This window comes from Dryobates pubescens, chromosome Z (assembly GCF_014839835.1).
Source record: "Dryobates pubescens isolate bDryPub1 chromosome Z, bDryPub1.pri, whole genome shotgun sequence".
NCBI classification, from domain to species: Eukaryota; Metazoa; Chordata; class Aves; order Piciformes; family Picidae; genus Dryobates; species Dryobates pubescens.
Window position 1 is genome coordinate 130,722,942 of NC_071657.1, and position 24,830 is coordinate 130,747,771.

Sequence of the window (24,830 nt, forward strand, 5' to 3'; positions counted from 1 at the left end):
AGTATCTCCTGGATATCTTGCTCTTAATCCTTATAACCTGAAAGTTTGTGTAAACAAGTAAAAATGTATCTCCACACAAGAATTCTTGGTTTAGAACTTGTAACTTGCCTTTGGACCTTGTTATTTGCAGTGTGGTATTGTTTAGAAATACAGTGCAAAGGTGGAACAAAATTTACAGTAACAGCCTCGTACCTGTGTGAGCTGTGGGAGTGCACATGCTCACAAACAGGCCATGCCACCTGGCTTCACTGATAGTGTGTGATGTGTATTAAGGTACTGCCTACAGTCACACTTCATTCAGCACTTTGCACACATACAGTAAGTAGGAAGTAGAAGATGAATTGCAACTGTCCTGAAGAGGGTGCAACTATTTGTACAGTGGTGATTGTTGGATAGAGAAGCTGCAGAGGAAATCTTTCAAGTAATACCTAGTTTGGACATGAGTACGTTTTAGACTTGTCAGATATCTGTGATGCATGTATGGAGTCAGCTGTGGTGGCTTGGACATCATTCAAATGTAGTCTTCATTTCTTTGTGATTTTTACATGTCTGGATTATGACAAATTACCACCAAAGCAGAAAAACAGTAAATGAACACTGAGGCAAAAACATACCCAGGTGGAGAGCACAGGGCTGATCTTTCAGTAAATACTCTTTCTGTACTTTGACAGAGTAGGTGCAGAAAGCAAGCTGTGGGCAGAATTCATGGTTTACAGAAACTAGAAAGATTAAATGCTTTTAAACCAGTTTATCCATATTTCTTGCCCTTCAGGGTTTGCTGATAGATTTTAAATGGAAAGGGAATAGAATAATTGGAGGCTAAGGACTGCAGGTAACTTGAAACTGAAGGTCAGCTGGGTTTCAGTTATCCATTATGTGTTGATAAGCTCAAGTAACTCTAATAGCTTTTGACTATACCATTTTCTTTTCCAGGAACCACTCTGGTTTCTCCTTTTCTCCCTACCTACTTTTGGTTTTATAAGTACTTCTGATGGGAGCTTCAGTAACTTAATTGATGTGATTTGCTTGCCTAGAATATGCTGGCATCTCTTGTGCCCCCTACCACTTTCCAGGAGACGCTTTCTAGCCCCTTGATCACAGGAGCCACTTTCAGGGAGGGGCAAAACATTGTTGTCACCAGCTTGGCCACTGCACCCCTGGGTTTGTCCCAGCTGAGTGTGTACTGCCCACACATCACAACTTCTAGTCCATAGTTAATCCTTTTGTTTCAGCTTTGCCCACTACTACTGATTGACTCTAGCTTGTCTTCATTAAAAAAATAAAAGCAAAAAGTAAACATATGGAAGTACAGCACTGCTTTAAAACTAGCATCAGGAGCATTCAGAGTATTCCTGTCATCCCTCACTGAGAATAAAGCCTCCTTTGGCAACTCGTCAGAAGCCTGTGAGACTTGTATCACTTGCTGGCATGTCTGGTTTGTCCTTCTGAGTACCCTTGCTTTTTTCCCCACTTGGTACCCATATTTACTGCATTTATTCTTTCCAAAAGTCCCTCTAGATTTTTGCTCATGCCTGGAAGATGGTCTTGTTACAGGGCAGAGACTTCTCCTATCACAGGTTCACATCTTTGCTTTCTTCACTGTGTTGCACACCCCTTGCAATACATTACCAAAATAATTTTTTTCCCTGGAATAATAGCTGTTTCTGCAGATTACTACTTTGGCCATGTTGTAAGTTTAGGTCTAATATTATAGAATAGAGTAGAATAGAATAGACCAGGTTGGAAGAGACCTTCAAGATCATTGCGTCCAACCCATCAACCAATCCAACTCACCTAAACAACTAACCCATGGCACCAAGCACCCCATCAAGTCTCCTCCTGAACACCTCCAGTGATGGTGACTCCACCACCTCCCCAGGCAGCCCATTCCAATGGGCAATCACTCTCTCTGTATAGAACTTCTTCCTTACATCCAGCCTAAACCTCCCCTGGCCCAGCCTGAGACTGTGTCCTCTTGTTCTGATGCTGGTTGCCTGGGAGAAGAGACCAATTTCCACCTGTCTACCACCTCCCTTCAGGTCGTTGCAGACAGCAATAAGGTCACCCCTGAGTCTTCTCCTCTCCAGGCTAAGCAACCCCAGCTCCCTCAGTCTCTCCTCATAGGACTTGTGTTCCAAACCCCTCACCAACTTTGTTGCCCTTCTCTGGACTCGTTCCAGCAAGTTAACATCCTTCCTAAACTAAACATTCTTGCAAATAAAAGTTTTTGAGAGAATTCAAGAGTCCAGGGGGCTGGACAGTCCCCAAGGGGTTGAACAGGACCTATGAGATCTCTTTATCCCATTCCATTGGTCTGCACATTTCTATATAATCTGAAGTACAGCTTGTTCTTTCTCCTTTCCCCCCTTTCTCTCCTGGCCTTGCTTACTTTTTCTTCACTCTGTTTGGGTTATGGTAAGAATACTGGCAGGGATGGCAAGAGAGAATCTTAGCTGGCAGCAGGCTTCTGGGCTTTGTCCAGGAGGGTCTGGGTGTTGTTGAGTTATGTGTATGTGTATGTTTATTACCTTTTATATTTAGTTTACTTTTGGATTTAATCTGCTTTTGTAAATATTATTTTCGTTTAACTTCCAAATTCTGAGTAAGTGTGGTTATTTACTCTTTGGGGTGAATTCCAAATTCTCTGTGATGCAAAACCACCACAGCCATCCAGCTGCAGTGGCTTTTGATGTGCTTCTCACAGCTGGCACTTTATACGTAGGAAAATTAAGTGGCTCAGATTCAATTTCGGTTTAGCCTCAGAAGGGGCATAGGAGCCCTGCCCATTGCAACCCTTCTCCTTTACTCAACTCCAGCAGTGCTTTTGGTACCAGAGTGTCTACTTCCAGATGGAGCTAGGCTAAAATCATAGGCAATAATAAGGGAGTTTATGGCCTTTTTTTGTTTTTTTTTTTTCATAAAGGAATCCTGAACTAAGTAATACGTCAAAGATTCCTCCCTTGGACTTTCAGTGCTCTCAGTGGCACGTCTGTTTCCTCCAGCTGTTCGTGGTGCCTTTGCTTCTCTAGAGCAGTCACTGGAGCCCTGCTGGAAACCCTGACCACTTACACGTCTCTCAGAGAGAGACAACTGCAGAATAGACGAAGCGGTGAGGTAGTGTAGGAAGATGATGCAGATAGCAGGTCCTACAAATCACCAGCTTTAAATTTTGCTGGTTTTGCTTTTTCATCTCTTAACAGATTGAAGATTATTTCCAGGGGAGATGCAAGTATGCAAATTATTTTAGCCCAAAGTTCACTTACCAGCAGGCACTATTCTTCATCTTAACCATGGAGTAACTTACCTACAAACAGTCTCACAGTGGATACTTTTTTTCCTATTCCCATTAGCATGAACCTCAGGGGTGCTTTTTTCTCCTCCTACTGCAGCAACTGAAGATAAATTTAATTAAATGTGATCCACAATCCAATTTATACTTCCCTGTAGCAGGAAGATGGAACAAAGAATCTGCTCCGTGATACTGTGGTAGTTTTTTCACAGCAGCTGTTAGTGGAATTTGTGGCTTTGAGTAATGGAGTTCAGACTTGCCAGAAATATTTCCTTTGAGGTAGACATTGTGTTTTCTCACTTAGAAATTGCATCTCTTACCAAATCAGAGCAGCACACAGACATGTATTTGAAGCTTGGCAGAACTTGTGTCTTCTTACTAATTCAGTGGCATTAAAATACCTGCCTGTGTTACAGCTATTTGTGTGATAGTTGTAATCAGCCAACATAATGATTAGAATCTTACAATTTTTTAGGATTCCCACAGACAGTAGAAGTTCTTCTGTCATGATAGGGCAATGGGGGTAATTTTTTTGTGTGTAATTAGTAAAAACCTTAAATTTTTCTGTTCAAAGTTTGGTGTTGGTTTTTTTTCCCTTCTCAGAATGTGATGCTCTCATGTTTCTTAAATCTTCTATCTGAGCCAAATTCAGCACTAATTGCTGTGTGAAATTCAGACAAGACACTGAAATATATTTCTGGCTCAGAGGGCCAGTAGTCACACACTGGGGTTTTCCTTTCACGCTCAGGCCATATCTCTGCTAAAAAATGATGCGGATGGAGGTCTGCCTGGTCAGACAGACACATTCACCTGCATGGCCTGCACTTGCACACATCAATCTGGACAAGGACTACGAAGTGTGGTGGTGATACAGAATCAATAAGGTTGGAACAGACCTCAGAGATCATCAAGTCCAACCTGTCACCCAACACCTCATGATTAACTAAACCATGGCTTCAAGTGCCACATTCAGTCCCCTCTTGAACACCTCCAGGGATGGTGACTCCACCACCTCCCTGGGCAGCACATTTCAATGGCTAACAACTCTCCCTGTAAAGAACTTTCTCCTCAGCTTGAGACCATGTCCTCTTGTTCTGGTGCTGGTTGCCTGGGAGAAGAGACCAACCCCCACCTGGCTACAACCTCCCTTCAGGTAGTTGTAGACAGCAATGAGGTCTCCCCTGATCCTTCTCTTCTCCAGGCTAAACAATCCCAGCTCCCTCAGCCTCTCCTCACAGGGCTTGTGCTCAAGGCCTCTCCCCAGCCTTGTTGCCTTTCTCTGGACACGTTCAAATGTCTCAATGTCCCTCTTAAATTGAGGGGCCCAGAACTGGACACAGGACTCAAGGTGTGGCCTAACCAGTGCTGAGTACAGTAGCAGAATGACTTGCCTGCTCTTGCTGGCCACACTATTTCTGATGCAGGCATGATTTAGTTCAAAGGTTTATTATATGGTGGATAACCATCCTTCTCTCAGCACTGAATATATAGGCTGGGAAGGAGCTCCAGTCCTCCATGGTCTAGTCTGTGTGGTGGTGTTAGGTCATAGGCTGGACTTGATGATCTCAGATGTCTGTTCCAGCCTCAATAATTTTGTGATTGCTGCAGAGATAGTTGACTGATACAAGGTGAGAAGGACAGCTCTTGGTCCATGCTGTCCCCCCTGAGCCCTGCACAGCTGGTGCCAGCAAGGAGGGTGCTTATGGGCTGGAGTTAATGCTGTGCTCAGAAGTGTGGCAGCAACTAAGCCAGACTTGCTCATTGTCTAAGACAGTGTCTTTACCACACTTCAAGTAGAGTAGACAGGACCTTATGTAACTACAGGGAAGTACTCAGGTGTGTAATTAGCATGGGATGTGGACATAGTGTTTTAAAAAGTGGTGTGGAAGGCATCACAGTGACATAGCTGTTTGTCTCAGTGATGGAAAGAAGCATCATAGAGCTGTAGAAAAAACACAAAAGTGATCAAAATACTGAATTTGCATTTCTAGGAGTTGGTTCTGTCAAACATAAATGAGCAGCAGGAAGAATATTTTGCTGTGTGGTAGGTTGCACTGAAGAGGAATGTGAATAAAATCCTGGCACACAGCACAAATTGTGATTTCCCTGTTATCTTTAAGCAGACTGTGGCTGCACCTTGGGACTTAAAAAGCTGTCACTGAAAGTCATGGATGGGTCAAATTGTGCTCTTGTTCATGGCATGCGGCAGGATGTGTGTGTGGGGTACTAAAAATGTTTTACTGAGCTCTTAAAGATGTGTCATGCATGGAGAATCATTTTCACAGGGTGTAGGGAAGAGGTTTTCTCTACTTACTAATTCCTGAGTCTGATTGCAGTGATAGCCATCACTATACAGGAGTGGCCACATCTGACTGATAAGCAGCAGATTTTATGGCTTTCCCACTTGCCCTGCTGCTCAGGAACTCCTGCCTTGGACTGCTACCAGCACAACCCCTACCTTAACTTAGCTGTGTCACCCACCAGAAGGTCAGAATAATTTATTTTTTGGCAAGAAAAGACACATCTCTCAACAAGACACATCTCTCAACACATCACTTTTAGAAAAAGCCTCCAGACATTTTCACTTACTAGCTGTCCACTTGAGATATTAAGGACAGATTTTATTGGGGCAGAACTTAACAAAATGAAATAGTGCTCACACCTGTGTGGTAGGGAAGCTTCTGTTTCTCCAGGGGTAAGGGATGTGTGCTGGTACCAAGCCTGGGGTCATTTCAGGGGGGCATGAACATATGGGTGATGCAGGGTCTGTCACAGAGTGGGCACTGCTGCACTGCCTGGAGTCACTTCCTCAGCCTTGCGCTAGCTGCAGCAAGAGCTTAGCCTGGCATCACCCAGCTTACAGGGGAGGAAGCTGATTACAATCATTTGGGTTTTGTTACTGAACTGTTTTTTTTCTCTGCTGCATACTTACCTTTATACTGTGTTCTGCACTTTGAAGACACTTCAGAAGAGCCTTTTGAAAGCAGATGCTGTAGCTAACCAAATAGTTTGTGCTTAGTGCACAGACTCAACAGCAAGGACATACAGTGCTTGTCAGAGTACTGGTGCAGCACCTGGTAGTTGACTACTTGTTTCTGCTTAACCTCAGCTAGGGCAGAATGATGTGAAGTGTTCCTTGAATCTATTGCATCTTTCAATAACATTCATTGGAGTTTGGGGAAACAGGGAGCAGAAAGGGCATCTAAAATTAGAGTCCTGAAGGAGCAAAGTGACTGGGAACTTGCTTTCACTGCAGATATTATTTTCTAACTGGCACTTGGATATTATTGTGAAAAATCATAGCACTTATGGAAGTCTGAAATCTGGTTTAGATATTTTCTACCATCTAAATTTAATTAGAGGACTCATGAGTTAATCAAACACCGTGATAATTTCTGAGTGGTAAGAGTGAAAAAAGTGGATCTGAATCTGCCATGTTGAGATAATTGGGCAGTGTCAGGCATTCCCTAGTGCTCTTGTATCCCACAGCTCTTGCATTCTCAGAATGCTGTGCAGATGAGGAATGGACAGCATCTTCCATCTGCCTCACAGTTTCCTCCTTTTTGCTCCTACTTAAAGGGGAAATTGTCAAAAACAGTATAGTAGTGACCAAATAGTTGCATGTGAGAACCTGAAGGTTATCTAGGAGCCCTCCATGACAAGACTGTTTGTTCAACAAGCTTACCTGCATTTTAGTACAAAGTCAGCAAAGATGATACCAGGGTCTGTAAACCTACATACATCCAGCGTTGCTTTTACATTTTATGATCAACCTGTAGAACTGCTGCTCCCTTTCTTCTCCATTTCTTGCTATTTGTTGCTGTAGTTTGATGCCTTACATCACTCATCTGAGAGGAGCCTTTTGAAGGGTTAGCAGCCTACACCACCTCCTAAGGAAATTCTGTGGCCAGTTGACCATTTCATCTAGCACCCAGGAAGGTTAGGGTTGTGGGCCCAGAAATAACCCTTGTCAGTGGGGCACTGGGCCTGGAAATGTAACTGAAATGAAACTGTTTTGGAGAATGCTGATTAAGATGCATTTGGTGACTTCTTTGCACTCTCATGGTTGCTTTCCATTGGCAGAGGCTCAGCGATGGTTCACATTATATTGCTTATTTCATTGTACAGGTCATCAGCTCTACACACAGTAGAAAACTTTGTGGCTGTGCCCTCAAGTCAGTTCTGGCTTTAAAAATAACAAAACACCAACCAAGAAAAAATGGCTGGTTTTTAAAAAAGCAAATATTATCAGTTCTTTATTAAAATGAGGGAGAATTCTCTCTACAACTACCTGAAGGGATGTTGTAGACAGACGGATGTTGGTCTCTTCTCCCAGGCGGCCAGAACCAGGACAAGAGGACACAGTCTCAGGCTGCGCCAGGGGAGGTTCAGGCTAGATGTTAGGAAAAAGTTCTATACAGAAAGAGTGATTGCACATTGGAATGGGCTGCCTGGGGAGGTGGTGGAGTTGCCATCACTGGAGGTTTTCAGGAGAAGACTTGATGGGGTGCTTGGTGCCGTGGGTTAGTTGTTTGGGCGGTGTTGGATTGGTTGATGGGTTGGACGCGATGATCTTGAAGGTCTCTTCCAACCTGGTTTATTCTATGTATTCTATGTATTCTAATTTCTGTAAAAATGAGGAGACTGGGGGGTGTGGGGGAAGTTCCAGGTGACCTGAAATAAAAGTACAACAGTTAAGTGTTACACATCTGGAAAGGTAAAACTTGACAGCGGTTTGTCTATGAAGAGAATTGACTGCCACCCAAAACCCAACACCTTGTAGGTTGGTTTAATTTGCAGAACACATAAGCATTCCAGGAGCAGTAAAACATAGAATACATAGAATAGAATACATAGAATACATAGAATAAACCAGGTTGGAAGAGACCTTCAAGATCATCGCGTCCAACCCATCAACCAATCCAACACCACCCAAACAACTAACCCACGGCACCAAGCACCCCATCAAGTCTTCTCCTGAAAACCTCCAGTGATGGCGACCCCACCACCTCCCCAGGCAGCCCATTCCAATGTGCAATCACTCTTTCTGTATAGAACTTTTTCCTAACATCTAGCCTGAACCTGCCCTGGTGCAGCCTGAGACTATGTCCTCTTGTTCTGATGTGATGAACAAGACATGCTAAGAAGTGGTTTATGAGGGGTACCAGCTACCCCCTAGGGAAAAATGGTTGAGATTTTAAGATGGAGTAGTGAAAGGTTGAAGCAAGGCAGGAATAAAAGAGCTGTCTGAGCGCCACCTGACCTGTCCAGTGGTGCTGTGTTCACGTCAGAACAGCTTCTCTGCTGAGCACCAAGGATCATTCCATTTGTAGGGCTGAATTTGTTTCGCAGCCCCAGCCATCAATCTACAATCGGCAGCTCTCCAGAGTTCATGTGTGCTCCTCTCCAGTGTAAGCAGCTGCTGGGAAGTTATCTTGCTTATAGCTACCAACTTTTGGGAAGCTTTCAAAAGAGACTGAAGCTGACATGAGTAGTCTGAGCTATATCTGCCCTTTTCTTCCCTGCTCTGACGATACTCATGGAATGTAACTGACAGAAAACACTTTTTTTTCCTCTATGGGTTAGTCCTTTCTGTAGAGGTTCTGGTACTGAGATTTGGTGACCTGGGAGAGTTGTGTATCCTGGAGGAAAGAGGGAAAGAGATTGACTGCTTTGATAGCAATATGTCTGTTGGATGAGCATAAGCTTCTTGTAAGTTTAAGGGAAGATACTAATCCCAGCATAAGTTAAGTTAATGACAGAGCACTGTTTCAGGGAGGTCAGAATTTAGCTTCCAAGCTTTGATCTTTAGCTAAAATGAATTTTCTGGGAGATGTGAGCTTGATCATCACTAAAACTACTTTTATTGCCATAGAAATGAAGGGATTCTTTTGTTCCACTTAATAAAGTGGCATAGCTGAAATAACATTTCCTTAGGTGCTAGTTAAAATGGAGAATTTACAGCTTAAACACAGAGGAGCAAGTGTAACAAGCATATAGCACAGAGTGTGTACTGGATGAATTCTGCTGAATGGTTAAGAGGTAGTCTGTGTTCTGTAAAGGATATTTTATACAGAGAAAATAACCAGAAGGAAGGATGCATTTAATCTACCGATGAGAGCAATCACAGCAGTCTATAATAGCTAAATTAAATAACAGACTTATAGAGGGGTATGATTTGCTGAGGGATTTTTTTTCCCTTGTAGAGTGGTCATGTCAATCCAGCATTCCAGCAAAGAACTGTTCCAAAAAAAGAGGCATGAATCAGGTTTCTGTTCTGCTGGCAGATACCTCATCAGCGAGGAGAGAAGAAAGATCTGGACATACTTAGTTGCCTTGTAATTTTCTCATGTGCCCAACATTTCAGTCTGCAAGGAGAGACTCATAGTACCTTTAACAAGCATAAAATCCCCACAATGGTCCAAGCCCTTTAGAAGCTTCAGAATAAGTTGTCATACAGATCGTGACAGCTTATGCTGCCTGAATGGGTTTTTAGCACCTATTGCACGGTCGCCTGTCTGCCTGGCAAAGATAGGCAGACTCCTTAACACGCACTCTCTCTGTTCTTTTTCTTCCCTCTCTCAGGCTGCAGGCCTTTGCTGCAAAACACTGTGGTTGGAGTAATTTCTGCTTTGTTTTGTTCTTCTTAAATGTACTTTGGGACTAATTTGATGTGGATGCTTTGTTCTTCTTTAGTGTGCTGGTCGTTTGCAGAGCCAGTTTGCTAGCCATGAGGTGGGGTAGTTGAATTTCAGGGGAGCATCTGCTCCAGCAGCAGGAGGTGGGAGCTGGATCACCCTGGCCAAAGACTGCATCACAGTGTTGAGGCAGAAGAGGCATCTTGCATTTTGCCCTCTTTTCTTCTGGTCTGTGGTGTTGTGGGATGAGCTGCAATTTCAGTGAATGAATGAAACAGGATAGAACAGAATTAACCAGGTTGGAAGAGACCTTTGAGATTATCGAGTCCAACCTATCACCTAGCACTATCTAATCAACTAAACCATGGCACCACGTGCCCCATCCAGTCTCTTCCTAAACACCTCCAGTGATGGTGACTCCACCACCTCCCTGGGCAGCCCATTCCAGTGGGCAATCTCTCTTTCTGTGAAGAACTTCTTCCTAACATCCAGCCTAAACCTCCCCTGGTGCAGCTTGAGGCCATGTCCTCTTGTTCTGGTGCTGGGTGCCTGGGAGAAGAGACCAACCCCCACCTGGCTACAACCTCCCTTCAGGGAGTTGTAGACAGCAAGAAGGTCTCCCCTGAGCCTCCTCTTCTCCAGGCTAAGCAACCCCAGCTCCCTCAGTCTCTCCTCATAGGGCTTGTGCTCCAAACCCCTCACCAGCTTTGTTGCCCTTCTCTGGACACGTTCCAGCATCTCAGTATCTTTCCTGAACTGAGGGGCCCAGAACTGGACACAGTTGAGCAAAACCAAGTTCCTTCTCCTCTGAGGGATAGACATTTTTGCACTCAGACACCCAGCTCCTGTGACCAGGACAAAGTCTGCCGTGCTGAAGCTTCGGTAGGAGGTAGTGCCAGTGCTTAGTTATGTGTGCAAAGGAACAGTTGCCGCAAAAGCAGCAGCACTCAAAATGTGGTGCAGACAGACTGCCTGTTTAAATCCACGGTCGCTTGGCAGGAGCACTGTGGCAAGAAGTGTCCTGCCAAGTCCTGAGCTGGCGCGCTGCCCTCCATTCAGGTTTGGTCTGTAGGCAGCCAAGTGACCAGCAGCTGTGGCTGTGAATAGCAGGAGGGCATTAGTCCAAGAACAACAAGAAAAAAAGCTTCTTCAGCTACGTATAGAGGTTTTCTTGGCTCCTAACAGACATGTCTTCCCATTTCAAGGGGAACTAGAAGGTGCCCTAATACAGCCACCCCTTTTGGATCCTGTCCACTGGGATCCCTCAGTTACATGGTTCTGCTTGGGAGCATGTTGTTTCTCAGTCTGGACTGCAGTAGTCAGGAGTGTTTGCTTGGATCTGTAGAATGAAGTCTGCAGCCACAAGGAGAGACTTCCTTCTTTCTCTGCTCTCTTTGTTTCAGCACAACTGAAGTGACCTGTAAACAATTGTCTTCATCCTTCAAATGGCTTCTACATCAGCTTTCTTGCTAATGGCTGCAGGAGGATGGTTTTTTATCTTGAAGCATGCCAAAGTGCTGGAATGAATGAGGTTTACAGTTTTTGAAAGGGTTGACAGATGTCAACGAGGGCTGCAGCTTCCTGACCCATCAGCTACCAGGCTTGATTCTCACTCCCCATCCATTTTTACAGGCCTAGACACATGTTCTTTGGAAGGCAACTTCAACCACATCCCCCCAGAAAAGAACCCAAACCAAAAAGTTCAAAATGAATTCTCAGGGAAATGGCACAAAGCCAAACAGTAAATTTAGAGCTGAGGCATGCATTGCAGAGGTTTCACTTCAACTGTAAACATGCATAAAGCTGTGCCAGGGGAGGTTTAGGCTGGGGGTTAGGAAGAAGTTCTTCATAGAAAGAGAGATTGGCCATTGGAATGTGCTGCCCAGGGAGGTGGTGGAGTCACCATCATTGGAGGTGTTTAGGAAGAGACTGCATGGGGTGCTTGGCACTATGGTTTAGTTGATTAGATGGTGTTGGATGATAGGTTGGACTTGATGATCTCAAAGGTCTTTTCCAATCTGGTCTGGTCTGGTCTGGTCTGGTCTGGTCTACTCTACTCTACTCTACTCTACTCTACTCTACTCTACTCTACTCTACTCCTATTCTATTCTATTCTATTCTATTCTATTCTATTCTATTCTATTCTACTCTACTCTACTCTACTCTACTCTACTCTACTCTACTCTACTCTACTCTACTCTACTCTATTCTACTCTACTCTACTCTACTCTACTCTACTCTACTCTACTCTACTCTACTCTACTCTACTCTACTCTACTCTATTCTATTCTATAGCTGTATGCTCAGTGTCCTGAGTGAAATCAGCAGGGGAGAAGAACAAAGTCCACAAAAATTCTGCCTTCAAAAGCTCAAGGGCATGCAGCCATACTTCTTAGTTGCATGTTGAACACAGGGAAGTGCTTTCCACTGGTCTGTCATAGAAAGTTAATGTTGTGGGACAGTCTCATGATCTATTTAAAGGCATTTCTGCAGTAGCCTGCAAGATCCTCACCCCAGCATCTCTCATCAGCTCTCAGGCTGGTGGAATTTCCTGGCGTTTGAAGTGGAATTTCCTGCTTGTGGTCCAGGAAAATGGCAGCAATGACCTAGAAGAGAGAGTGAACCACAGGCCCTGCTGACCACAGAGCTTCCCTGGCCATTTGTCATAGAAACACATAAATAGCTTTCTAGTCATGGTCCAGCACTAGTACCTTTAAGCTGTGTATCTCAGAGAGGACTATCAGCAGTTCAGCCAAACCACCCACCCCAGGGCTGATGCCTCTCATCATCTTTATCTTTTTGTTTGTTGAGAGGCTGGATAATGTCCCTGGGATGTGTTGGAGCGCTGATCCTAGAGGTGGTATAGCATTAAGGGCTACTAACTGTCCACAGGGGCACCTCCAGGCCCCTCTCAGAGACTCCTGCAGCATTTTCTCTGCTGGCAGCATCCTTAGTGGGCTGGAGTTAAGCACTGTCCTGAAATAAAATCTGAGCTGCAGATGCTGGCCAGCTGTGTTCAGCTGTACCAAGGTGTACCCATCTTGACAGAGGAGCTGAAAGCAAGCCCTTACAAAGGCAGAAGACTGGGATGAAACTGTAAAGATCAGTGCCCTGATGCAGCACCCAAGCTTCTAGCAGTGGGCTCAGATATCAGCCATTCATACGCTAAATACTCAAGTGTCTTCAAGGAGGAAGTGCAAGATGATTAATGCTCCAATCCCTGATTAATGACAAGTGCATGTTGGTCACCAAATTGTATTTAGGCAGAACTTAAGGTCTGAACCTTTTCCTTTGAAATATGATCTGGGTACCATGAATGACGAGAATGAGGGATATAGGTGTTGAGAGGGATATATACGTTCTCACATGTGCCCTGTGACAGGACAAGGGGCAATGGATGCAAACTACAGCGCAGGAAGTTTCACCTCAATATGAGAAAGAACTTCTTTACTGTAAGGGACACTGAGCACTGGAACAGGCTCCCCAGAGAGGTTGTGGAGTCTCCTTCTCTGAAGACTTGCAAGACCCATCTAGATGCATTCCTCTGAAACCTGTGCTAGATCCTATGGTCCTGCTCTGGCCAGGGATTGGACTCAAAGATCTCCAGGGGTCACTTCTGACCCGATGATGGAGTGGGTCTGGAGGAGGGCCACAAAAAGATCAGGGGGTTAGAGCAACTCTGCTACAAAGACAGCCAAGGGAGTTCAGGCTGTTCAGCCTGGAGAAGAGGAGGCTTTGGGGGAACCTAATAGCAGCCTTACAGTACCTGAAGGGAGCTACAAGAAGGATGGAGGGGGACTTTATAATGTCCTGCAGTGATAGGACAAGGGGTGATGCCTTCAAACTAGAGAAGAGCAGATTTAGATTGGATGTTAGGAACAGGTTCTTTACTGTGAGGATGCTGGAACACTGGAACAAGTTGCCCAGGGAGGTGATTGAGGCCCCATCCCTGGAGATATTAAAAGCAAGGCTTAGAAGGGCTCTGGGCAACCTGAGCTAGTTGAGGATGTCCCTGCTGACTGTGGGGAAGTCAGACTAGATGACCTTTGGAGGTCCCTTCTGGCCTGGACCATTCTATGATTCTAACATGCTCCAAGAACTCTACTGGGATTAAAAAGAAAAATCACTAAGTTGTAATGGTTTGGGAATACAAAGACTAAGATCCCATGTATTGTCCTTAGGGCATTTGATCAGACATTCCTGAGTGTTTTGAAACTGATCTAAAATAGAACATTTTTTTGTGAAGGAGGTGATAGGAGGTGACACAGCTTTGTCTGAAGTTACCTGATCAGATAAAACCTGCAGACCTAACTATGCCTTGTGAAAGTCTATTTGTACTCTCAAATGGTTTTGACAAGCAACTTACTTTTGCAGTCTTTCTCGGTATGGGACCCTGAGGCTGTTTGTATTATTATCCAGTAATGCTGCTAGACTGTGTCTGCATAGTCTGTGAACTGTAATCATGGCTTAAATATAGCTTCTTGGTGGAGCTCATCAAAGGGTGAGGCAGCATGTGGGAGGCTTGCAGTGCAGCAGAGGGTGACCAGGGAGAAGTGTCTGGCTCTGCAGCACCTTCCAGAGCTTCTTGCAAACAGCGAACCCCAGGGCAAGGCTGCTCTGCGAGCACAAAAGTTAATTCCACTTAGAAGGGAACTGAGGGTGGCAGACCAAAAGAGCTCTTGGGCTGACTCAAGTGGGAAGCAGCTCACAGCAGGTGTCTAATGGTTGGTAGTGAAGGTTCAGGATGGTCCAGACTAGGCACAGCCTGGTGTGACACAGCAGGAGCATTGCAGCATCACAGCAGAGATGTGGGCATTGTGGTGGGGAGTGCTGCGGCAGGGTGTCAGTCTGCAGGCCAGGTGTAGCTCTGGCAGTGGGTTAGGTAATACTAACAGTCTAACTAATAGTAGGGCCACAGGGATGATCAGAGGGGCCAGAGCTCCTCTCCTATGAGGAGAAGCAGAGAGTTGGGGTTGTTCGGTTTGGAGAAGAGAAGGCTCTGAGGAGACCATTATGTGGCCTTCGAGGGTCCACCACAAGAAAGGTGGTGAGGGACTTTGTCAGCTAGTGATAGGACTAGAAGGGATGGATCCAAGCTAGAGGAGGGGAGATTTAGATTAGGTGTTAGGCAGAAGTTCTTCACTGTAAGGGTGGTGAGACACTGGAACAGGTTGCCCAGGGAGGTGGTGGAAGCCCTACCCCTGGATGTTTTTAAGGCCAGGCTGGATGTGGCTCTGGGCAACCTGATCTAGTGAAAGTGTCCCTGCCCATGTCGAGGGGGTTGGAACTAGATGATCCTTGTGGTCCTTCCCAACCCTGACAATTCTGTGATTCTGTAATACTGTGTATTTATGGAGTATCCAGCTTCTGTGGTCAGGGGGGTCTCCAATGGCTTTTTTTTGGATATTTGATGGAGCCTTGTGCTTTGGTGTATGCAGAAGTGAAGGTGACAAGTTTCATTGCTAGTATGTGGTCATTGTTGTGTGTCTGGTTGCATTGTAACTCACCATAGGTGCCTTCAGGTGGAGCACAGGCCTCTAACTGGTTACCTATTTTTTCCTCCAGGGTAATGTGCTGCATTACTGCAGTGCTATATAAGTCATTATTTGGAATACTGTGCTGTGTTCAAAGAGGTAACTGTGACAAACTTACTTCTGGTGATGATTTGGATTATGTCAGTAGTTCAGCTTCATCCACTCTCCACTTAACTCTTAAAGCAGCTGTAATCTTGTCTACCTTTATTTTTCATAGAGCACTGATTTAACCTCCTGTCCCAAGAAAATAAAGATTTGTTGAAAGTTTAGAGTCACATCTTGAAGGCTGCTACAAAAAACACACCCTGCTTTTATACTTAATGCAGTAATTCTAGAGGGTGCTGTCAGTAAGGGTATAGTTGAAATAACTTTTAACATGGAAATACTTAGAAATAAAACTTCACTCCAGTTATTGAATTAGACAGATTTGCTGCTTCCTTACTTTAGTCTTGTGTGCAAATCTTGGATGAAGGCTGTGGGGGAGGGTTTCCATTTGGTGTGAATTCAGGCTGTTCAAGCTGTAGTGTAAATGGATGGGAATCCTTTTGAACCAGCCTGTGGCCAGTGATTATGACTCAGAGCTGCTGTACAGAGAAGGAGAAGGTGTTCATCCAGGGTTTAAACACACCTGTTCCTGGCACAAAATAGCCTGGCAATCATTTGACATCAGCCACCCTGCAGAGCAGAATGGGACAATGTCATTGTCCATTACAGCTGGCATCAGTTTGACATTGAATTTCAATGTGCCAGCAAAATACCCTCCTCTCACCTGCTGCACCTGCCTCCATATCTGTGGACTCTGCTAGTTTTGAACTTGGCCCTTTTGGGGCATCTCTGGTATTTATTTCTTTGAATACAGTGTAACATTTTTCCGTGCCAGTCGTTGCAGCCCTAGGGAAATCACACGTGTGGATTGGTTAGAGGAGAGAACGTTGCCCTGGTGCATTTTTCCATAGCAGTAGGTAGTGTGCAGCCAGTGTTTAGAATAGAATAGAATGGAATTAACCAGGCTGGAAAAGACCTTTCAGATCATCGAGTCCAACCTATCATCCAACTCCATATAATCAACTAAACAATGGCACCAAGCACCCCATCCAGTCTCTTCTGAACACCTCCAGTGATGGTGACTCCACCACCTCCCTGGGCAGCCCATTCCAATGGCCAATCTCTCTTTCTGTGAAGAACTTCTCCCTAACATCCAGCCTAAACCTCCCCTGGTGCAGCTTGCGACTGTGTGTTAGTGAATAATACTTGGATGGTTGTGATTTTGTGATGCACAATCACTTAGGCTGGCTGGGTGTTATGCTGGTGTTAGTTGGGGTTTTGTTAGTTCATTGTTTTGTTGTGTTTGGTTTTTAAATCCACAGCTTTCTACTATCAGAAAGGGAAAATCACATTTACTGATCCAATTTCTTACTCATTGCTGTCTCCTCAGCCTGCTGGGGATGGTGCTTAGGGACATGGTTTAGTGGTGACCCTCCAGTGCTGGGTCAAGGGTTGGACTGGATGAGCTTTGAGGTCTCTTCCAAGTGGATGTATTCTGTGATTCTGTTACTCTGTGATTACACACTTCATTAGTAAAAGAATTTAAAAGTGCAGGAACAGAAGCACGTGAAATACTGGAAGAAGAAATGCTTGGCTGAAGTCTTTTCTGTACAGACTTTGATCTGCTGGCACAGGTGGAATATGCATCTCCCCTTTTCCTTCCCCAGGGGGAGGCCAGAGGTACAGCCCTTTAGAGCTGGCATGTTCTTTCTCCTTTCCAAGATTCAAATAGCCAGAAACTGTGGAACTTCCTTCAGAAAGCTGCAGTTCTTCCTGTACCCCTAACTTACCACCTTTCTCAGAGCTTGGACATCTCCAGCCACCATTAGCTTTCAGGGATAATGCTCCAGTTTAGGAAAAAATTCTTCAGGGAAAGAGTGATTGTCCCTTGGAATGTGCTGCCCAGGGAGGTGGTGGAGTCATCGTCCCTGGAAGTGTATAAAGAATGGCTGTGGCACTTAGCGTCATGGTTTAGTTGATTAGATGGTGTAAGGTAATAGGTTGGACTTAATGATCCAAAGGTCTTTTCCAAACCAATTAATTCTGTGAGTCTGTAATTTAGTTATCTATTATACAAGTTTGAAGGAAGCCACTATTGTCCACTGGAATTCGAGACAGCATCACAAAATTCCATCCATTTCTCATGTTGTGTCTTTGGTCATTGCTTCTTGTTCTTAGCTAACTGTTCCTTGCTGCTCATTAACTCCCTTCTGATTCCTGTTTCTAAAATCTTTCTTTTTCCTGTTGCTATGGTAAAAGCCTGTCTGAAAAGGAGGAATTATAGCAGCAAGATCCACTGACCTACAAAATAATCAGATAGTTGCTCTGTACAGAGCTCTGCTTTTAAAGGAACTGGTAGAAAATCTGTAGTGGGAATGGAAGATAGCCAGATTACAGGAACCATGTACATTGACATAGATTTAGTCAAAACTCCCAACTTGCAGGCAAAATTGCTGCTTCTGATCAGTGACTCTGTGCAACTGGATTCTTGTCTATAGGAATTTTCCACAATTAGGATATTAAAAGTACTGGACACTAAAAAGTAGTCCTGGGGTTTTGTATCTGTTAATAACCTTCCAGCTCCTACATACAATGAATGTCATTGATACAGTGTTGTAGTGCAGTGGCTCATCCTTGCTGGAGGCATGGTCCTTTTCCAGTGAACTGATCTGAAATGAAATGAAAACCAAACCATGAATTTCTTTGGTTCACCTCCCAGACTGTAAAAACGGATGGTTTCCTTAATGATTAACAGTGCAGCTGGTAGCTCAAAGGAGATCCAGAAGAAAATACTGCAGTGTTGTCTTCTGTCTGGCTTAACAGCTTTCTGTGCTCATACTTCTGTATTTCCAGGTAGATGTTTGAATTCCAGCAGAGTGGATCTCTGCCTTCATAACTTCGCTAAGATCAGTAAGGACACATTAATCCCTAGTTTCATCACATATTTTTTTGCTTTGCTTTGTTATTACTACTTACTGGTTTGCAGTTCCATGTGATGTTAGCAGTGGGTTTTAGATGACTTTTCTGTTTCATGCCAGTGAGGCATCAAAGACTTCCAAAATCTTCTCGCCCCCAGCATGGTTATATTACAGAATCACAGAATTGTCAGGGGTGGAAGGGACTGCAAGGATCATCTAGTTCCAAGCCCTCTGCCATGGGCAGGGACACCTCACACTACATCAGGTTGCTCAGAGCCACAGCCAGCCTGGCCTTAAAAACCTCCAGGGATGAGGCTTCCACCATCTCCCTGGGCAACCTGTGCCAGTGTCTCACCACCAGCATGGTGAAGAACTTCTTCCTGATGTCAAATCTCAATCTCCCCTCCTCTAGCTTGGATCCATTCCCCCTAGTCCTATCACTACCTGACACCCTAAAAAGTCCCTCATCAGCTTTCTTGTATCTCCCCTTTCAGATACTGGAAGGCCACAGTAAGGTCTCATTAGGAATGAAGTGAAAGTTAATAATTTTGCAGTTACATGGACGTGACTTCTGGCATGTTGTTTTGCTATCAGTAAGACTTTGTTACAGCATTAAACTGGTTGTAAATTATATTCATATGTTATGGTCACAAACTGTTTACTCCTATGTTTACTTCACAGTGTTGGATTACACTGTGCTTTGGCAGCTGACAAAACTCTAATGAAGCAGTCTCTCAGAAAGAAAAAGAAAAGCCCTATTACATAGTAATTGTGCATATGCAAATAATGATAAGAAATGTGGAGGCTTTCCCCTGTTACTCTAGATAATAACTGTGAGCACATATTCTCTTCTAAATTGACTGACTTTGGTTTATGGTAATAAATATAGCAGTTTTTTGATATAGTCTCTAAATAGAGGTACACCTCTTCATCTGTGTCTGCTTGAAATACTGGTGAATGAATAGAATAGAATAGAATAGAATAGAATAGAATAGAATAGAATAGAATAGAATAAACCAGGGTGGAAGAGACCTTCAAGATCATTGCGTCCAACCTATCATCCAACACCACCTAATCAACTAAACCATGCAACCAAGCACCCTATCAAGTCTCCTCCCAAACACCTCCAATGATGGTGACTCCACCACCTCCCCAGGCAGCACATTCCAACGGGCAATCACTCTCTCTGTGTAGAATTTCTTCCTAACCTCCAGCCTAAACCTCCCCTGGTGCAGCTTGAGACTGTGTCCTCTTGTTCTGGTGCTGGTTGCCTGGGAGAAGAGACCAACCTCCTCATTTATAGTGCATAGTTCCTTCCTTGGCAGAGGTGGGACAGACAGAGAAACTCATTTGTGCACCATTATCTGGTGGATAATGCCTTCAGAGTTTATCACAAGGTTGTTTCCATGGTGTTTCATGGTGATGTACATGGTCCACCTGGCAGTCAGCCGGCTGTTTCCAGCCCAAAGGGTGCTTGGTTGTCCTGCCATTTTAGAAGCTACACACTACCTCCTGCAGGGAGATCACCCCAAACCAGATAGTATGCTAATGCCAGAGGCCAGGAAGAGGATGGGAGGGCAAGGAGGAGGCAGGTCTTCTGCTTATGTGAGCCCAGGGAGGTCCTGAGCCCTTGCCATAGCCCTTTGTGAGACAGACAGTGTGTGGGAGCATGCCTGTGGTGGCAGAAGTGAGACCTGCCACTGCTGCAACCCACCACAGGACCTGAAATCCAGATTCAGCAGGTGTAGCTGTGAGGCTGAATTGCACTGGAATGTTTGTCATTTTGATTGGTGACACTTCATTCTCCTTTGCTTTCACTGACCTGAGTGGATGTGTGCTTCTTCCATCAGAGATCCGAGCTCAACTCATCGAGCAGCAGAAATGCCTGGAGCAGCAGACTGAAATGAGAGTGCAGCTTCTCCAGGATCTGCAGGATTTCTTCCGTAAGAAGTCGGAAATAGAGATGGAATATTCCCGAAACCTGGAAAAACTGGCAGAGAGGTTCATGGCAAAAACAAGAAGCACGAAGGATCATCAGCAGTACAAGTAAGAGAGATTTCCTTCCCCCTGCCCCCGTGTTAACTGTTGCTAGAGTGATAGAACTCTTAGATTCCCCCAGTTTTTAGTACTGCTAGGTGGAACCCAGGATAGGATAGGATAGGATTGAATTGAATTGAATTAAACTGAAGTGAATTAACCAGGTTGGAAAAGACCTTTGAGATCATCAAGTCCAACCTACCACCCAACACCATCTAATCAACCAAACCATGGCACCAAGCACCCCATCCAGTCTCTTCTTAAACACCTCCAGTGATGGTGACTCCACCACCTCCTTGGGCAGCACATTCCAGTGGCCAGTCACTATTTCTGTGAGGAATTTCTTCCTAACCTCCAGCCTAAGCCTCCCCTGGTGCAGCTTGAGACTGTGTCCTCTTGTTCTGGTGCTGCTTGCCTCAGAGAAGAGACCAACCCCCACTTGGCTATAGCCTCCCTTCAGGTAGTTGTAGACAGCAATAAGATCTCCTCTGAGCTTCATCTACTCCAGGCTAAGCACACCCAGCTCCCTCAGCCTCTCCTCATAGGGCTTGTGATCCAAACCCCTCCCCAGCTTTGTTGCCCTTCTGTGGACACGTTCCAGCAAGTCAACATCTTTCCTAAACAGAGGGGCCCAGAACTGGACACAGTACTGAAGGCACATTCAAAATTTTTTCCACCCCTATTTAACAGCAGTGTAGCAGTTCTCGTTGCATTTGAAGATAGCTGGATGACTAAACACTGTGTTGTTGATTTGACCATCTGCAATTATAAATGTACGCTTCTGATGTGTATTTTTAGCTCCCTCAGTCCCTCCTCATAAGGATCCTTGAGGTCCCTTCCAACCTGGTATTCTATGTATCTGTGAATGTAACTTTTTTATTTCTATACATAATACATGTATATACATAATACATGTGTGTAGGTGGTTGAGGCCCTGTCCTGGAGGTGTTTAAGCCCAGGCTGGATGAGGCTCTGGCCAGCCTGATCTAGTGTGGGGTGTCCCTGCCCATGGCAGCGGGGTTGGAACTAGATGATCCTTGTGGTCCCTTCCAACCCTGACTGATTCTATGATACTATGATCTCCTCCTTAGGAAAGACCAGAACCTCTTGTCACCTGTGAATTGCTGGTACTTACTCCTGAACCAAGTGAGAAGAGAAAGCAAAGACCATGCAACACTGAGTGATATCTACCTGAACAACGTGATCATGCGATTCATGCAGATAAGCGAAGACTCCACCAGAATGTTCAAGAAGGTAACACAGCCCTCCAGCAGTCCTCCAGCCAGGCTTGTAAGATGCATGAGAGAGGCAAAAGTATTCTAATAGGTAGCATTTGAGGAGAAGATTTGGCAGCCACAGCACAAAATCTGTTTTAGCACACACATAAATTCTTCATGACTGTTCTCACGGAGCGAGTCCTCAGTGCTGAAATGCCTGGGAACCTGCTGTATGTGCTGGTGACCTTAAGAGCTGAATCACAGCTATCCTAAAGGCAAGCATAAAAGCCTGTTCTCTCAAAAGCATGCTTGCCTACTCATGCTGAAAGGAAACAGTTTTCACTTAGGACTCCCAAAATAGTCATGCTGTATTAATGAATTATTTGTAAAACCAGGATTTCATTGTAACTCTGTCCAGGAGAGCAACTAATTCAAGCCAAACTAAGGGTGTGCCTCATAGTGTCTTGGCATAGAGTCAGTAATGTGTGCTGTGTTTCCTTTCTCTTCCAAAACTAAATATGAACATCCACTTTTGATAACATGACTACTTCTGTTAGATCATGTAAGCATTGTCTCTGTACATGTTTGCCCGTGTTACATACCTGTTACCTGTTTTCATAACAAACACAATGTGTAGATCCCTCTTCTGCTAAGCACGCATTCTAGGCAGCACTAGTTTGACATCTACATATTGTGTTTGCAGTATTTGTTACAATGTTCTGGGGGAAAAAATAGAATAGATGAATGCATATCTGTCAGTCATGGTGGCATGCTGGCAAGCAGGCCTCATTAAAAAAGAGTTTAAATAGAATAAAGGCTACAAATGTAAAGCATGTGCCTGAATCATAGAATGGTCTGGGTTGGAAAGGACCTCCAAAGATATCTAGACAAACCCTCCCTGCAGTCAGCAGGGACATCCTCAACTAGCTCAGGTTGCCCAGAGCCCTCTTGAGCCTCGCTTTTAATATCTCCAGGGATGGGGCCTCAACCACCTCCCTGGGCAACTTGTTCCAGTGTTCCAGCACCCTCATAGTAAAGAACTTATTCTTACATCCAATCTAAATCTGCTCTTCTCTAGTTTGAAGCCATTGCCTCTTACCCTGTCACTGCAGGCCTTTGTAAACAGTCTTTCTCCATCCTTCTTGTAGGCTCCCTTCAGGTACTGGAAGGCTGCTATTAGGTCTCCCTGAAGCCTCCTCTTCTCCAGGCTGAACAGCCCGAGCTCCCTTGGCTGTCTTTGTAGCAGAGGTGCTCCAACCCCCTGATCATTTTTGTGGCCCTCCTCTGGACCTTCTCCATCAGGTCCATGTCCTTCCTATATTGAGAGGGCTTCAGATTTGGATGCAGTACTCCAAATGATGACAAGGGAACCCAATTAATATTTTCAAAACAGGGAACTGGTTTCACATATCCCTGACCACAGTCCCAGTGCGCTGGGGAGAAGAACCAATCAAGGAAGCACATGGGTTGTACTTGGAGGAAAAAAAGTGAAGACATTTGGTTTAGTTGATTAGGTGGGTTGGATGATAGGTTGGACGCGATGATCTTGAAGGTCTCTTCCAGCCTGCTTTATTCTATTCTATTACTCAAATTTATTCATGTGCATTAAACTTCTAACAGCAATAGAGCTGAAATGTGATCAATTTCAAGTAATAAATGTAAACAATAACAGTACTAATGTCAAGATTTCAAAAATAAAAACTAGCAAGTGCATGCTTAGTAGCTTAATGCAGCCCATGATCTAGAGCAGGAAATACACCCATCTAAGATATCTGTACTCCAATGGCTTTCACAGCATTGCACAAAGGAGCACTTATTGTCTTTCTAAGTAATTTCCAAATACTAGCTAATCAAGCTTCTCTATATTCAGTAATTAGATCTTTTAATTATATGTCTTCCAGTTTATTAACCTAATAGTGGTACACATCACTATTATCATCTTGGTTTTAGTTCTCCCTTGGTCTTCTGCTTCTTTGGAGGTGCTTTAGCTCCACTCCCAAGTCTGGAGAGTAACTACACCAAGTCCATGATCGGAGCAGATTTCCATCTTTCTGCTCTGGACTCAAATCTGCCTGTTACAGATAGGGAAAGTGTCTCAGAGTGGATTGCCCCCATTCCTCACAAACAAGATACAGGGAGACAACAGCAAAGTCATTCTGAACTTCTTGACTCTTCCTGCTCCCTCTTTTTTCTTCTTGAGAAGATGAGGCTCCCCATTTAATTCTCAGTGGTAGCCCTTACTGGTTTTTTTCCACCTTACTGATGGGCCCATTGGTCCTCAGATGAAACTTTGCCATTAAGTGAGCTCAGCATTTTCTAGAGGGATACTAACACTGTTTGCTACCCAAAGAGTCACTCCAGCTTGAGTTGTAGTAAAGTTTAAGGTCTAACAATTCCATTTTCTGGCCATGCTTACCAGCAGAGTATTGTTTGGTTCCCTCTCCTGCTGATGTCTCCTACGTGGGGAAACAGCTCCTAGTCATGAGTCTGCAGCAACTCCTTTCTCCAGTCCTTCTGAACAAAGTGTGTCCAGTACCTGGTGTTGGTCTATATGAAGTGTCGTGATGAGGGTTGTCTGTGCCCTTGGTATTTGTACCTTGACTTTGTCTCACTGTTCTTCCTCTAGTTCTTTCTTCTGTGTGCGTCTCCACATCTGTCTCAACATTTGTATTGCTGTGATGCAGTGATCCCTATTACTTCTACCTTGCATGTTCTGATGGGCTAGGATATAATGTGTTCTGTACATGGGCTTCCTGTCTAGGCTGACCCACTTAACATGTAGATATTAGTTATTTTTGTTCTCCCAGGAGCTCCTTCTCATCCTTATTTCCAAGGGTGAGGACTCAGGCATTCATTTAAATGTACTAAATGCAAGACAAAGATAGGATCTAGTTCAGAGATTTCTGTGACATTTATCTGATGATAGTATGTCAGTCCTCATACTTCCAGACAGGAACTTCAGCTCTTCTTCATCTTCCTTACGGGTGTCTAAAAGCAGTACAAATTGCTGTTTGTGGCCTTCGTGCTGCACATGAAATTACAAACATAAAGTAGTAGAGTTCAAACATTGCATGCTTGCATGTTTCTTCAGGCAGATGGAGTAGATGGCCTCATGGGGACAATTAAAGAATAAAGTAATAAGGAAAAATGTC

General features: G+C 44.4%; 1 protein-coding gene across 2 annotated transcripts in view; it reads left to right on the forward strand.

Annotated features, from left to right (window-relative positions):
- The window catches only part of SRGAP1 (SLIT-ROBO Rho GTPase activating protein 1), a 164,166-nt gene that overhangs the window by 65,584 nt on the left and 73,752 nt on the right, over positions 1-24,830 (forward strand). For both annotated transcript variants that reach the window (XM_054178674.1, XM_054178675.1), the window contains exons 2-3: positions 20,275-20,470; positions 21,553-21,715. In XM_054178674.1, the coding sequence (XP_054034649.1) occupies positions 20,275-20,470; positions 21,553-21,715 (359 nt within the window). The remainder of the gene's footprint in view (positions 1-20,274; positions 20,471-21,552; positions 21,716-24,830) is intronic.